At 37.0% G+C, this 13215-nt stretch overlaps 1 protein-coding gene across 2 annotated transcripts in view; it reads right to left on the reverse strand.

Annotated features, from left to right (window-relative positions):
• raptor (regulatory associated protein of MTOR complex 1) overlaps nt 1-13215 on the reverse strand; it is a 312753-nt gene that overhangs the window by 210104 nt on the left and 89434 nt on the right. For both annotated transcript variants that reach the window (XM_067150353.2, XM_067150352.2), the window contains exon 7: nt 468-568. In XM_067150353.2, the coding sequence (XP_067006454.1) occupies nt 468-568 (101 nt within the window). The remainder of the gene's footprint in view (nt 1-467; nt 569-13215) is intronic.

Consider the following 13215-nt stretch of genomic DNA (forward strand, 5'->3'; position numbering starts at 1 on the left):
ATTGTGTACCTATACAGAACTACACATGTAAAAGGACATGATTCAGAATATGTCAAGATGCCTGCTACTATTTATGCTAAATGTTAGTGGTTTTATGAGTCACTATCACTATTTACCTTTCTGGCTTTAGAAGATGCTAAGGTGCCAGAATTTTGTCCTTCAGAAGTACGTTTAAGAATTGATAAATCTACTAACAGGAGGCTTACACCAACTTGGGCTCAGAAAGCAAAATCTTGACCATCTGAGCCACTCAGTCTATCACTACTATTTAACAGTTGAAATAATACTGTACCTTCGCTATCAGATCACTAAATCACTGCCTATGGTGTACTAATAAATAGGTGATTACAAGGGCTGACTGACTATAAATACCAACCAAGAGAAGAGTCTGCTAGTCTTTCAATTTGGAAATGTTCATGGAAAATAACCATATGACTTGTAACTGTTGGAAACTACAACACACTTACCCCTTGGCAAAGTGTTCCAAGCAATGGTATCTGTAATAGCAGTGAAAATCCAGTTCAGTTCTCCTAACATTGTTCGACGATCATTAAGTTGGCCAGGAATCCTAAAACATAAGAAGAAATAAGAAGCTGAAATGCAACAGTTGTTGAGATTTTGAAAGAGAACTGGAATCAGAATAAAAATAAAAGAAATGTTAAAATTCAAAATAATTTAAATCAATGCAACACATTTAATAATACAAAATCAAAACTTTTTTATGTTGCATCGACATAGATAGGTGTTATGGCAACAGTGTGATAGGAAAGGGCTAGGAGTGGTAAGGAAGCAGCTGTAGCCTTAATTGAGGTACAAACACTGGTATGAAATTGGGAAACCACAGAAAATCATCTTCAGGGCTACCAACAGTGGAGGTTCAAACCCATTATCTCCCGAATGCAAGCTCACAGATGTGCACCCCTAACTACATGGCCAACTCGCTCAAAACTTGTTCAAATTCTGGTAATTTGAGCTAGAGGTTTGTGGAATAGAAGTACGGAAGTAATCCTCATCTACAAGCAAATCTGTCATGTGTTTTGCTGTGTGGGTTGATATTTAATGTGTCAAAATTTTCTTGTTTCTGTACCAATATACCTTTTTCAATAAAGTAAAAGATTAATAACAATGTTATTGGTTTTACATCCTATTAACTACTTTTATGGTTTTCAGAAATGTCGAGGTGCTAGAATTTTGAACCACAGGAGTTATTTTACATGCTAGGAAATATGCCAACACAAATCTGGCATATTTGAGCACCTTCAAATACTATCAAACCGAGTCTGTTGGCAACTCCACCACACGAGAGCTGTGCTGTTCACAGATGAGTCACAATTTCCCCTAACTGAAAGTGATGGTCATGTACTGAATATAAATCGAGAGGCCCTGGTGTGTGTTACTTATCAAACACATGTTGTACAGCAAGTGGACAGATTCAGACAATGTACTGTGATGGTGTGAGATGGCACTGGCGTCGACACCTGTACTTTACAATCCAAGGTATTGGGCCCATCAAAAAACTCAAGATTCTAAATTGTCTAATACACATTCTACCACTGTATTAATGACTTCTCATGGACACTAATCACCATGATATCAGTGTGTATTACCTCATGTAAACTATATCTTTTCTTGCAGTACCATGCAGGAAGTGCTTGATAAACAACTATCACTGTTTTATCAGAGAAAGGGTATTTGTCTTACAAAAGCCAGGACACTTTTACACGTCCAAATTTCTTTTGAGAGTGATTGATAACGCTCATTCAAACATCACCTCTGATAATACAGATCCTTAAGCATAACAAGAAATGATGGTATTTGAAGGGCTGAAAGTCACAGAAAGCTATACACCACTTATCTTTTTTAATGGAGAAAATGTATTCACTAGAGCTAGTAACAAAAACATATAAAAGAAGCAACGTGCAACCAAGATATGTTCAAATCATTAATATACAAATACACTATCCAATAGATTTAGCAGAACATATTTCTGAACATCTTGTATGTTACAGACTTTTGCCACAATTGGTATCTCTTGACACAGGATCCTGTACCTTCATTCATCTAGAGCAATTTGGATGCCATTTTTCTTTTTATAGTTTTCCTCTCTTCAATCAGCTGCAGTGTAGTATGCGATAACCAAAGTTGTTTTGCAGTTGGCAACAGATCTGTAGACTCTTAGACAGTTGAGGAAACCATTTCTTTTGTTCTATCCCAAATAAGGGATAATGATTCGCTCTCATCTGAGTGAAATTCAAGGAGTTTTGGTCTTATCTCCAAACTCTTGAAGGGTTTTGTGATTAATAAGTCCTACCTATTTCTCACTTTTTATTTTGATGGTTTGAAGTTTGATAGGTATTTCATGTTACAGAAATCAATTCACATAGGGAACCTGAAATATTTGTCCTGAATGGGTAAATTTATAATACCAATGTAATTGGTCCATTATTGGACATTATAAATTTTCCAGCTAATTCATTCCTGTTGCGAGCGTTTCGCCCAAGTGTGTCAATTTGGGCTCATCAGTTGGTAACTAGCACACCTACCAAGACACACTGCCAGTGCATACCGCGGAGGCCACTGCATAGGCTGCTTAGAGCCACCAGCAGTGCCAATGCACTATGAGAGACTTTGTCTCTTTTTCAAAAATTGATGTCCAATAACGTTTACACCCACCCAAAGAACAACCTGGATAGATGGGCATACAGAATACTCTCTCATAAAATGTTGTGCAGTTTAGAAAGAGTGACAGGTGAGAAGCCTAAGATTGAAGAACCTTTGACTACAATGTAAAGAAAAAGGTGTAAGCTTAAAAAAGAAATATGGCAGGTAGCTTGTGTAGTTTATAGTTTTTGAGAATTTGAGAATACCAGTCCCATTAAAAACTCCATACAGTTTTGTAGTTTGACTAAAAATCTGATTTTACAACTACATCAAAAGATGTACTCTTTTGATTTCAAAAACATGTATTCTAATACACCAGTAATAAAAACTATCAAGGACAATTTACAGAAACACAGTAAATTTAAGTAAACAAGATATAGAAGAGTTTATAGTCATTTTAGAATTTGTATCTAAGAACTATTTCACTTTCAACGGCCTTTCCTACAAACAAGAAAGTCTACCTATAGGCGCCCCAGCATCAGGGATAATGGCTGAAATCTACTTGGACTACTTGGAAAGAACTAAAATCTGCAATAACAACAAAGGAATGTGTAGTATTTTGGACACATTTGCCATCATAGACTATATCACCACCAACGGCAACGCTATTCTTGAACAATTAAATATGGTTGATCTGTGGATCAAATTTACATCTGAAACGGAAATTAACTCTTTAACCCTTTGGCTTTCAAGGTAACGATCTATCGGTACCCACGGGTCCTGAGAAAACTGTCAGGGTTACGATCCATCGTTACCCCGCCTTTATTATAATTATTTCATTATTTACGCGCCAAATAGCATTTTTTTGCAAGGAATAAAAAGAGTACAGTTTTATCTCACATTATACTCCGCGGGAACTGCCGGCTAACCGTATTTATTGTTATTTCTGAGGTCTGAAACATGTGCTCACTGGAGTTCCGTGTCTTGTTTACATCGTAGTTGGCGACAAACTTGCGTTCATTTCTCTCTGTTTTCATTCGTGATTATATAGTGAAATTAGATTGTATCGTAGGCGAAGAACTGTTCAATATTGGAAAAAGGTGGCATTTAATATCATCACCAGAATGGTCCTGAATTCTTACATTCTATATAAAGAATATGCAAGAGGTCAAGGAAAACTGAAATCTAAGCTACGCTTTATTGTAGAGATCATTGAACATTTGTTGTTAATGTTATTAGCTTTACGTCCCACTAACTACTTTTTAAGGTCTTCGGAGACGCCGAGGTGCCGGAATTTAGTCCCACAGGAGTTCTTTTATGTGCCCAGTAAATCTACCGACACGGGGCTGTCGTATTTGAGCACCTTCAAATACCACCGGACTGAGCCAGGATTGAACCTGCCAAGTTGGGGTTAGAAGGCCAGCGCCTTAACCGTCTGAGCCACTCAGCCCGGCATATTGAACATTTAGGGGGTGAGTGGTTGCAAACAAAGAATGCTTCAGCGAATGATCCTAGAGGGCCACCAAGTGTGAGAAAACTGCCTGATAGGAGGGAGTCCAGGTGCTGTGTCTGTACTTCAGAGGGGAGGAAGCGGAGATCCAGAACCATTTGTACGAGGTGTAGCAAGGGACTACACGGAGAGTGTTACCCAAAACACAAGTGTTAATAGGTCAGTGGTACATCACATTACATAATTGAGAAAATATGGTCTCAGGAACAAACAGTTTTTAATTTTAAAGTGCTAATAGGACCTACAGACAGAATCAATTGAGAAAATTTGGTTAAAATTAACTTCCTAATGAAATTTATGTTTTCCAATATTTTTACTTTTTTCACATTCAAACCAGACGGTATAGATATCCAACACAACATTATCAGTGATAATAAGTGATTCATTTTCTATAGGTCAACTGAATTGCATGGTAATATCTTCATTGGTGAGTCTTTTATATTAGATTTAAGAAATGTGTGTTTTATGCAAAAATGGCTGACATTTTTCAGTGTTACATCACTTTAAACATTTTAATCTATCCTTGGATGTAATGGACATAGAATCGGGATATTTTCCATGATAGTAAACAATAATATAGCCTTCCTACTGACATGAATAACAAACTCTGATTGTGAATACTTTTTCCTAGAATTACTTCCAAACTTTCAAAATCTGAAATTTATAACTTTGCTTCTATATTTATTATTTTTTAACATTAAACGCTTTTGGTTTAGGGAAATGACTTACATGCAGTGATACTAAGTGATGTATATTCTATAAGTTTGCCAACTTTCATGTTGGTATCTTCATTGGTGTGCCTTCAATGAAATTTTAAAAGAAGTGTATGCATAGTGTGCTAAATATGGCTGTCAGTTTTCACACATCCATCAGCTAAGAGCTTGAAAGCGAAAGGGTTAAATTTTTTGGATCTTACCACCAGCAACAACTCTAATAAACTCTCGTGCAACATCTATAGAAAATCCACCCAAACAGTAAATACTATTAGACAAGAATCCACGCACCCACAATCTCACAAAAGAGCCACTTTATATATTTTAAATCACAGAGCATTTAACACCCCCTTATTGGACACAAATCAAGGGGACGAACTAAACATTTATTTCATTGCAAGAGAAAATGGATTTAACAAGCATTTTATAGCCAAGATTGTCAAAAAAATCAAGAATAAACCCACCTCAACTCTACTCAGAGAGTCCAAAAAGAAAGCGGATAATTATGCTCATTTCACTTACGACAACAGGAACTTTTATGAAATTACCAACAAACCTTTTCTACAATCAGCGTACAGTCAATAATATCAACAATAAATTTCACAAATCAGGTGTATATAAACTAAAATATAGCCAACGACCAGCTAGTTATGTGGATCAAACAGGACGCAACTTTTTTGTTCAATATAAAGAACACATTAACGCGTCAAGATACAACAAATTTTCCACCATGAGTTCTCACATAATAGATTATAACCACTCCTTCACTTCCACTGAACAATATCTACAGATTCTTGGCTTCAGCAACAAAGGCAACCTACTTAATATCTTAGAGAACGTTTTTATCAATATAGATCAGAAATGCAACCCAATTTACAACTTAAATGAAATTTCTAAGGTTGTGAATGTGCTTATTGAGGAAATAATTAATAAATTCCTCATGAGTAAGTCTCAAAATAAATCAATACACTCCTGTTCTCCACCTACTAGTTCTAACCCCTCACTCCTTCCCCTCCAAGCTCGCTTTCACTACACGTGACCTCCAGACCCAAGACTCGGTCAACCTTAGCACACAAGCCGAGCTGTGCCACATGGGACGGGCGAAGATGTAAGTAGCCTATGTGCCTCTAATTCTTTCGTTAAGTCTCTTCAAACATTGCTTATTTTCAACTTTGCTTACAGATTTTCATTTTCATTTTAGGACTTGGCATAACCTGTCATCCTTCTTGTGCATTCACAAATCATAAATTCCGCCTGTTCATTACCCTGCATCAAGACTAAACAAATCAACCTGTACTGGTCTATTGTGTTTGATGCATGAAGAGCTTGTCCAATAGCTAGACTTCCAACAGAATTTTTGTGTGCTAGTGATGCTCATACCAGCATTTTCAGCTTAATAGACTATGCAATTAACATAAATCTATTATTTTAATATTTCCTTTGACATTTCTTTAAACATATTGTATTTTTTACATTGAAGCATTCGGCATTCCAAATCATACTTTAATTTTTTATTTCAAATCATACTTTAATTTTTTATGTGTTTTTAATGTCTGTCTTATTTTTACTTATCTTGTATATATTCGGCGGATGTACTGCTTTTGGTAAAAAAAAATTTAAAAAAAAGATAAACAATTGACAGCTACACTTTTTGGAATGAAAGGATTATCCAATTAAGACAAACTATCCAGGTGTTATAGTACAGTTATAGGGGTATATGCTCCAGTGGAGGGCAATTCAACAGAAAGTGATCGGTTCTGTAATGATCTGCAAAAGATAGTCAATAAAAGTAACAAACAAGATATGCTACTATTACTGGAAGACTTCAATGCTAGAGTTGTAATGAGAAAATTCAGAATAACATCGGAATTCATGCAGAAACAACCCGTAATAACAATGGATTTCACTGTCTGCAATCAGTTAAAGATCATAACACAATGTTCCCACACAAGGACAGCCACATAAGTACATGTGGTCTACACGAAATCAGAAGTCAATTATTGATTATATAATTTGTAATGGTAAATTGGCAGATTTAATCTTGGATACAAGAGTCTATCGAAGCTCTGAATTGGAAACTGACCACTATCTATTAGTAGCACCTATTCGTCTGAGGCATAGAATGTATAAAAGAAACAAATAACACAAGAAATTAAAACTTCTTACAAGGCTAACCAACTAAGAGACCCCCAGTATAAAATGGCTGCACAGAACAGACTTATTAATCTTACACAGATGACACCAATTAGTGACAACATGGAAATGGAGTGGTATAATTTGTGTTCAAGTGTAAAGCAGTCTGCTTTTGAGAGTTTGGGAGTTAAGAAAAAATAGCAGAGAGAAAAAAGGGTTTAAGAATCTGGGATGAAGAAACTGAAAAGGTTATTTCAGACAAAAGAAATGCTTATAATTTTTTTTTGTCAACTAGTGAATTAGCAGAGAAATAGAATATCACCACAAGAGAGCAATAGCAAAACAGGAAAGTGCGGTTAAAGCACAGATAGGGTAGGGAAAACTTTGCTTCACACCTGGGGCCTATTCCATAAAAGTATGGTCTTGTACATTACAAGTTACTAGTGTGGGTTCTTGCAATGTATGGAGTTGTACATTTCTGTTCCACAAAAGATTTTTTTTTTTTTCCCCCTAGGGGCTTTACGTCGCACCGACACAGGTAGGTCTTATGGCAACGATGGGATAGGAAAGCGCTAGGAGTTGGAAGGAAGCGGCCGTGGCCTTAATTAAGGTACAGCCCAGCATTTGCCTGGTGTGAAAATGGGAAACCACGGAAAACCATTTTCAGGGCTGCCAATAGTGGGGTTCGAACCTACTATCTCCCGGATGCAAGCTCACAACCGCGCGCCTCTACGCGCACGGCCAACTCGCCCGGTACAAAAGATTGGTCTCTTGTATATTACCAGTGAATTGTTACAAGTTTTACAAGTGACGACATATCAATAAACACACTACGTCATAGCATGAATCAGCTGTTTATCTTCATATTCCATTCGTTGAATTAGGTTATGCTTGCCGCATTTATCGTAATATCGTATTTTAAGGTAACTTATGCAGCAAAGATTCAAAGAAATAATATTCCTGTGAATTTCTTAATGCTACGACGTTATTTTTCAGTTTATTTCTTTGATGATACTCCATTATTATCACCCATCCTGTTCTTCCGTTTATTTATTTAGCGTATGGCTAACACATCACATTACAGATACAATAATAATAAATAATATTTACAATTTGATCCTCGCATATGTTCCACGATGGTCTGTCATACCTTGGTCTGTCATTAGGAATCAGTTGCCTTGCCGCTAATAACGATATTCGGCTGCCAAACTTAATTGTTACGAAATTGCAAACTCTGCATGAATTGTTAAAATGATGTCACAAAAAACGAAGTTATTAATTTTGAAGGAAATAGAAAAAAGGAAAGATATTCGTTTCAGTGCATTCAGCGAGATTCTGAAAAAACAAGACAAAATAAATGGTTGGATGGAAATATTTGACTTGGGAAAAGCTCATGGAGCTTTTGAGGGGAAAAGTTGGGCGTATGTAAGAGATATTCTGCTCATTAATGATTCCAGGGATGTCCTCCTTGGAACATGTTTGTTCGGTATTTTCAGGCCAACGAACAATTTGAGGAAATTTTACATCATTTATTGCAGCTACCACAGAATGTATTGACCTACAGACCGAAGATTTTTTAGTAACTGTTGTTTACCAGAGAGAGATTTATTTCTGTTCGTAGGATGTTTTAACCTATGCCCAATATCTATCAAAAGTTCTTCCACTTGTATTGTGCTTAACCTAAAATGTTCATTGTATTGAAATACAGTGTTAAACTGTAAGTTTATTCTTGTCCTGTACAGACAGTAGTTTTCATTTTCATCACCATCACTATCACTACTGCTAGACCACATATTTATCAAAATGTATCTCAAATAAGCATATTTAAATAGCACTAGTACATTTACGTATTAATGTCCTTTCACTGGTAGAGAATACTTCCCAATTCACTAGTAAGTTACAAGTACTAGTACTTTCGTGGAACACACCCTTAAAAATTCACTGGTAATTTGTAAGTATGGAGTAGTAAAGTACAACTGTAGAAAATTATTTTGTGGAACAGAAAATCTGGTATTTGTACTAGTTACTAGAGAACTTACTTGTAATGTACAAGACCATACTTTTGTGGAATAGGCCCCTGGAGACTGATATAACACCACAAGCACAGACCTATAAAATACTCAAGAAACTGAATAATGATGTAAAAGAAGACATACACATGAATGCAATACCTCTAACGGAGAGGCTCATTTATTTTTGGAACCTTTTGGAGGGGTTCAAATATTGAGCCATTTCTTCTGCCAACATCACTTAACAAGTCTTCAGAAACCATTACTCAAAAAACATAGAAATGGAAAAGCATCTGGAGAAAGCTCAATAAATGCAGAACTATCAAGTACTCCAGTGACATCTTCAAGCAAAGACTTCTCAATTTCATCAATTTAATTTGGAATGACAACAGACTGCCAGAGAATTGGCAAAAATCTATAGTTATTCCTCTTCATAAGAAGGGCAGTGTGAAAGATTGTGGAAATTACAGAGAGAAGTATACTCAACTCTGGTTACAAAATTTACTCTAATACTGTCAAAGAAAAATTATTTAGGTGTTATGAAAATGTGACTGGAAATGAACAACATGGATTTCGAAAGGGATGCTCATGTGCTGATGCTTACTTTACCTTGAAGGTCTTAGTAGAAAAATGCAGGGAATTTAACTTGGAAACTCACAAGCATTATTTTGTTGATTTTAAGGAAGCCTTCGACCTAGTAACAGGAACAGACTTCTTAATACGGTATCTTAGCAGAAGATAATGTCCCACAACAGTTAACAGATAACATATACAATATGTACAGTGACACCTTATTGCAGTAAAGTTAGGAAATCATCAGACTGAATGGTAACCGATCAGCACAGGTATGAGACAAGGTTGTGGACTTTCTCCTTCGTTGTTTATAATCTATATGAACAACATAATGCAGGAATGGAGGCATGAAAGACATGGATCAATCCCAGTCAGCAGATATCTCACGCATCTAGATGCCATACCCTTTGCTGATGATGTTGAATTGGTAGCATCATCAGTGGTCAGTATTTAATCTCCAGAAAGTCTCTTCAAAATCTGACATGATCATTTCACCAGAAAAAAAGCAAGATAATGGTCTTTAAGGGGAAAGACCCTATCCCCAATAAAATCTGTTTAGATAATAAAATTTTGGAAAGAGTCAATGAATACAATTATCTGGGATACAATTTATCTTATCGAGCTTGATAGCTGCAGTCGCTTAAGTGCAGTCAGTATCCAGTATTCGGAAGATAGTGGGTTCAAACCCCACTGTTGGAAGCCCTGAAGATGGTTTTCCATGGTTTTCCATTTTCACAGAAAGAAAATGCTGGGGTTGTACCTTTATTAAGTCCATGGCCGCTTCCTTCCCAGTCCTAGCCCTTTCCTGTTCCATCATCACCATAAGACCTATCTGTGTCAGTGCGACATAAAGCCAATAGCAAAAAAAAATGTATCTTCCCAATGGGGAATTGATCTCTCTGCAAAAATAACCAAGTTTACCAGAACAGGAATTATAAATCACATTATGAAGCCATCTCTTGTCCAAAAACATACTAGCTTACGTCTTTACAACACTTTAGCCAGGCCAACACTTTGCTATGGAAACGAGGCATGGACAATAAGAACTCAAGACATTTCCAGAATGATGTTCATGCGCATAACAGGAGGCTATACAAAATGGGATCGTAAAAGAAATGAAGATGTGCTTAAGGGACTGAATGTGAAACCAGTAATCAATTACATCCATGATTACCAAGAAAACTGGAAACGTCTCGTTCAAAGGATGGAATCTGGAAGACTACCAAAGGAGGTCCTACGCTACCAACCAAGAGGACACAGATCTATAGGACGTCCAATGAAGCGATGGAAAGAAAATGCAAGATCGTAACTCGCCACATGGCCCAATACTTGGAAGGATGATTATGATCACATTCAGCTAAAGAGGTCCACAGTTATGGATGAAACATGTTCAGATAATTATTAATGTTGACTTGATTAAAAAAATATCAGCATAGTAGAGGAGTCTTTGATTGACAATCTCACAAGGGTTGCAATCTCCAAGTCTCCTAAGGACCACTCCTGCAAAGTCGCATTCTCTCATCAGCTTAACTCACCATTTTCTTTTGATGTATACTCGACTTTCTTCACAAGGTAATGTGCCTGAAGGTGTAACACTGACTGAAATTGTACCCTAACGAACAGGAGCAAAATCACAGATTTTCCACCCTCCCAGGCCATAATAAAGATACGAGTCTGTAGTGGCTCACTAGGCTTGAAATGAAACTGCTTAATTCTGAGCCACTGAACCTTCCTTAATCTGTAGATCTATTATTTTGTCATTGTATTATTAATGTGTTCTTTTACAGGTGATGTATTGTTGATTAAACGGTGGTGCGACATAGCTGCACGACAGTGCTGCACTAAAAAAATCACCGATTCACTCCAAACCAGAAAAAGGGCTTGCCAATATCTGGAACCATAATGCAAGAAAAAGCGTCATATTTCCAGAAGAAGTTTAATGAAGGGGATCCTAACTTTACTGCCAGTGCTGGGTGGCTTGATCAGCGGAAGAAACGGTCTGGCATTGAATAGCTTAGAAAAACTGTCAGCTAAATTTGACTAGGCTATGAAATTTCAATAATTCTTGCTGAAGGATTAAAAGGTGATCAGATTTTTAATAGTGATTAGACTGGGCTAAATTCCAAGACTGTGCCATCTAAAACTCTCGCAGCCCAAGCCAAGACCTCTGCACCTGGCTACAAGCGTAGTATGGAAAGAGTTGCTAGTGAGAACTTAAAAGCAAAATTGCTTACAATTGGTAAAGCAAAGAAGCCTAAATCAATTAAAAACATTTCTGTTAATACTCTTCCAGTCCATTACACGAATCAGAAGGCTGCCTGGATGTCTGCTGAAATCTTTAAAGACTAGTTTTTTTAGACAGTTCGTTCCAGATGCAGAAAAATGCCTAGCTCTAAACAATCTCCCAAGAGAAGCTCTTCTTCTACTAGACAATGCTCTGTAACACCCAAATGAAGAGCAACTCAGAGGTGTGCTGGAAACATTCAAGAGAAAATATTCATGGAAATTCCTTTCATCCCTGATAGAGGAAATAGACAATGGCAAAAACATGATGGAAAAGGTCAAATGAATCGACCTGAAAGACACAGCACAATGGATAGCATCGGTGAAACAACATCAGCGAAGTCTTGGAACATTTTGTTGAGCGAGACTTAACATCAATAGGAGGTGGTACAAGAAGACATGGATGACATTGTTCCCTTAGTGAATTGCATTCCTCGCTGTTAGGATGCTATGACTCAAGTGGTGTGCATAAGATCAGCTGTTTGAACTAACTGACCCTGATGATATTGATTTTGTGAATGCTAACGAAAATGACGAAGAAAAATGAGGCATTGCAAAACAAAAGGAGAAAACGATGATGAATCACAGTGAAGGATTAAGTGCACTTTTTGGGCATTAACCTACGTGGAGCAACAGCTGGAGGCAAACACAACGAGATAGTGACTTTTCGTCGATGGCAAGATTTTGCAGCAAGAAAATGAGAATCAGCATAAGATGTTGACAAGTTTCTTTTCTTAACACATTGCGGACCGGGTGCACTTCACCCCATGCACAGCCCTGTTCCCGGCCACTTTCTAACTACCTCTAAGGTGGAGTGCATGCATTCAAATAAACTGTCAGAACTTCACTATCTTTTGAAGGACTACTGCGTATTTTTCTAGTGGCCTTCCTGAATAGATGTTGAAATGCAGGGTATTTCTTGAAATCTATTTTGGCTCATAGTTTTCGGAAATATGGTTTTTTTTTTTTATTAGGGGATCGGTTGGCCTGTAATCTTCCAGACATGATTTCTTCACCTGCCCTATCAATATACACAGAGCAATATTTTTTTAATTTCCCTGATAGTGACATTAGTCCACTTTAGTGTTTTAGGGGATACGTTATGAGAATGTGAATTCTGCTCATAGTATAAGTTTGTCTTTTCAGCTACATACTGAAAATATTCCTCACCAATCATAAGTCCTGCTACTTGTCCTATGTTTCCAGATTCATTAGACCATACCTTTATACCAGCAGCACCTTCAAAATCCTATAGCCTAGGTTCACTGTTGCCCATAACCCAGTTGTCAGAAAACACTACATTCTTTACAACATTTAGAATGTTTACACCCACAACACAATTATCAGACTCGTTCTGCGCTACGAGTGTTTCACACCTTGAAGATGAGACTAT

This window comes from Anabrus simplex, chromosome 6 (assembly GCF_040414725.1).
Source record: "Anabrus simplex isolate iqAnaSimp1 chromosome 6, ASM4041472v1, whole genome shotgun sequence".
NCBI classification, from domain to species: domain Eukaryota; kingdom Metazoa; phylum Arthropoda; class Insecta; order Orthoptera; family Tettigoniidae; genus Anabrus; species Anabrus simplex.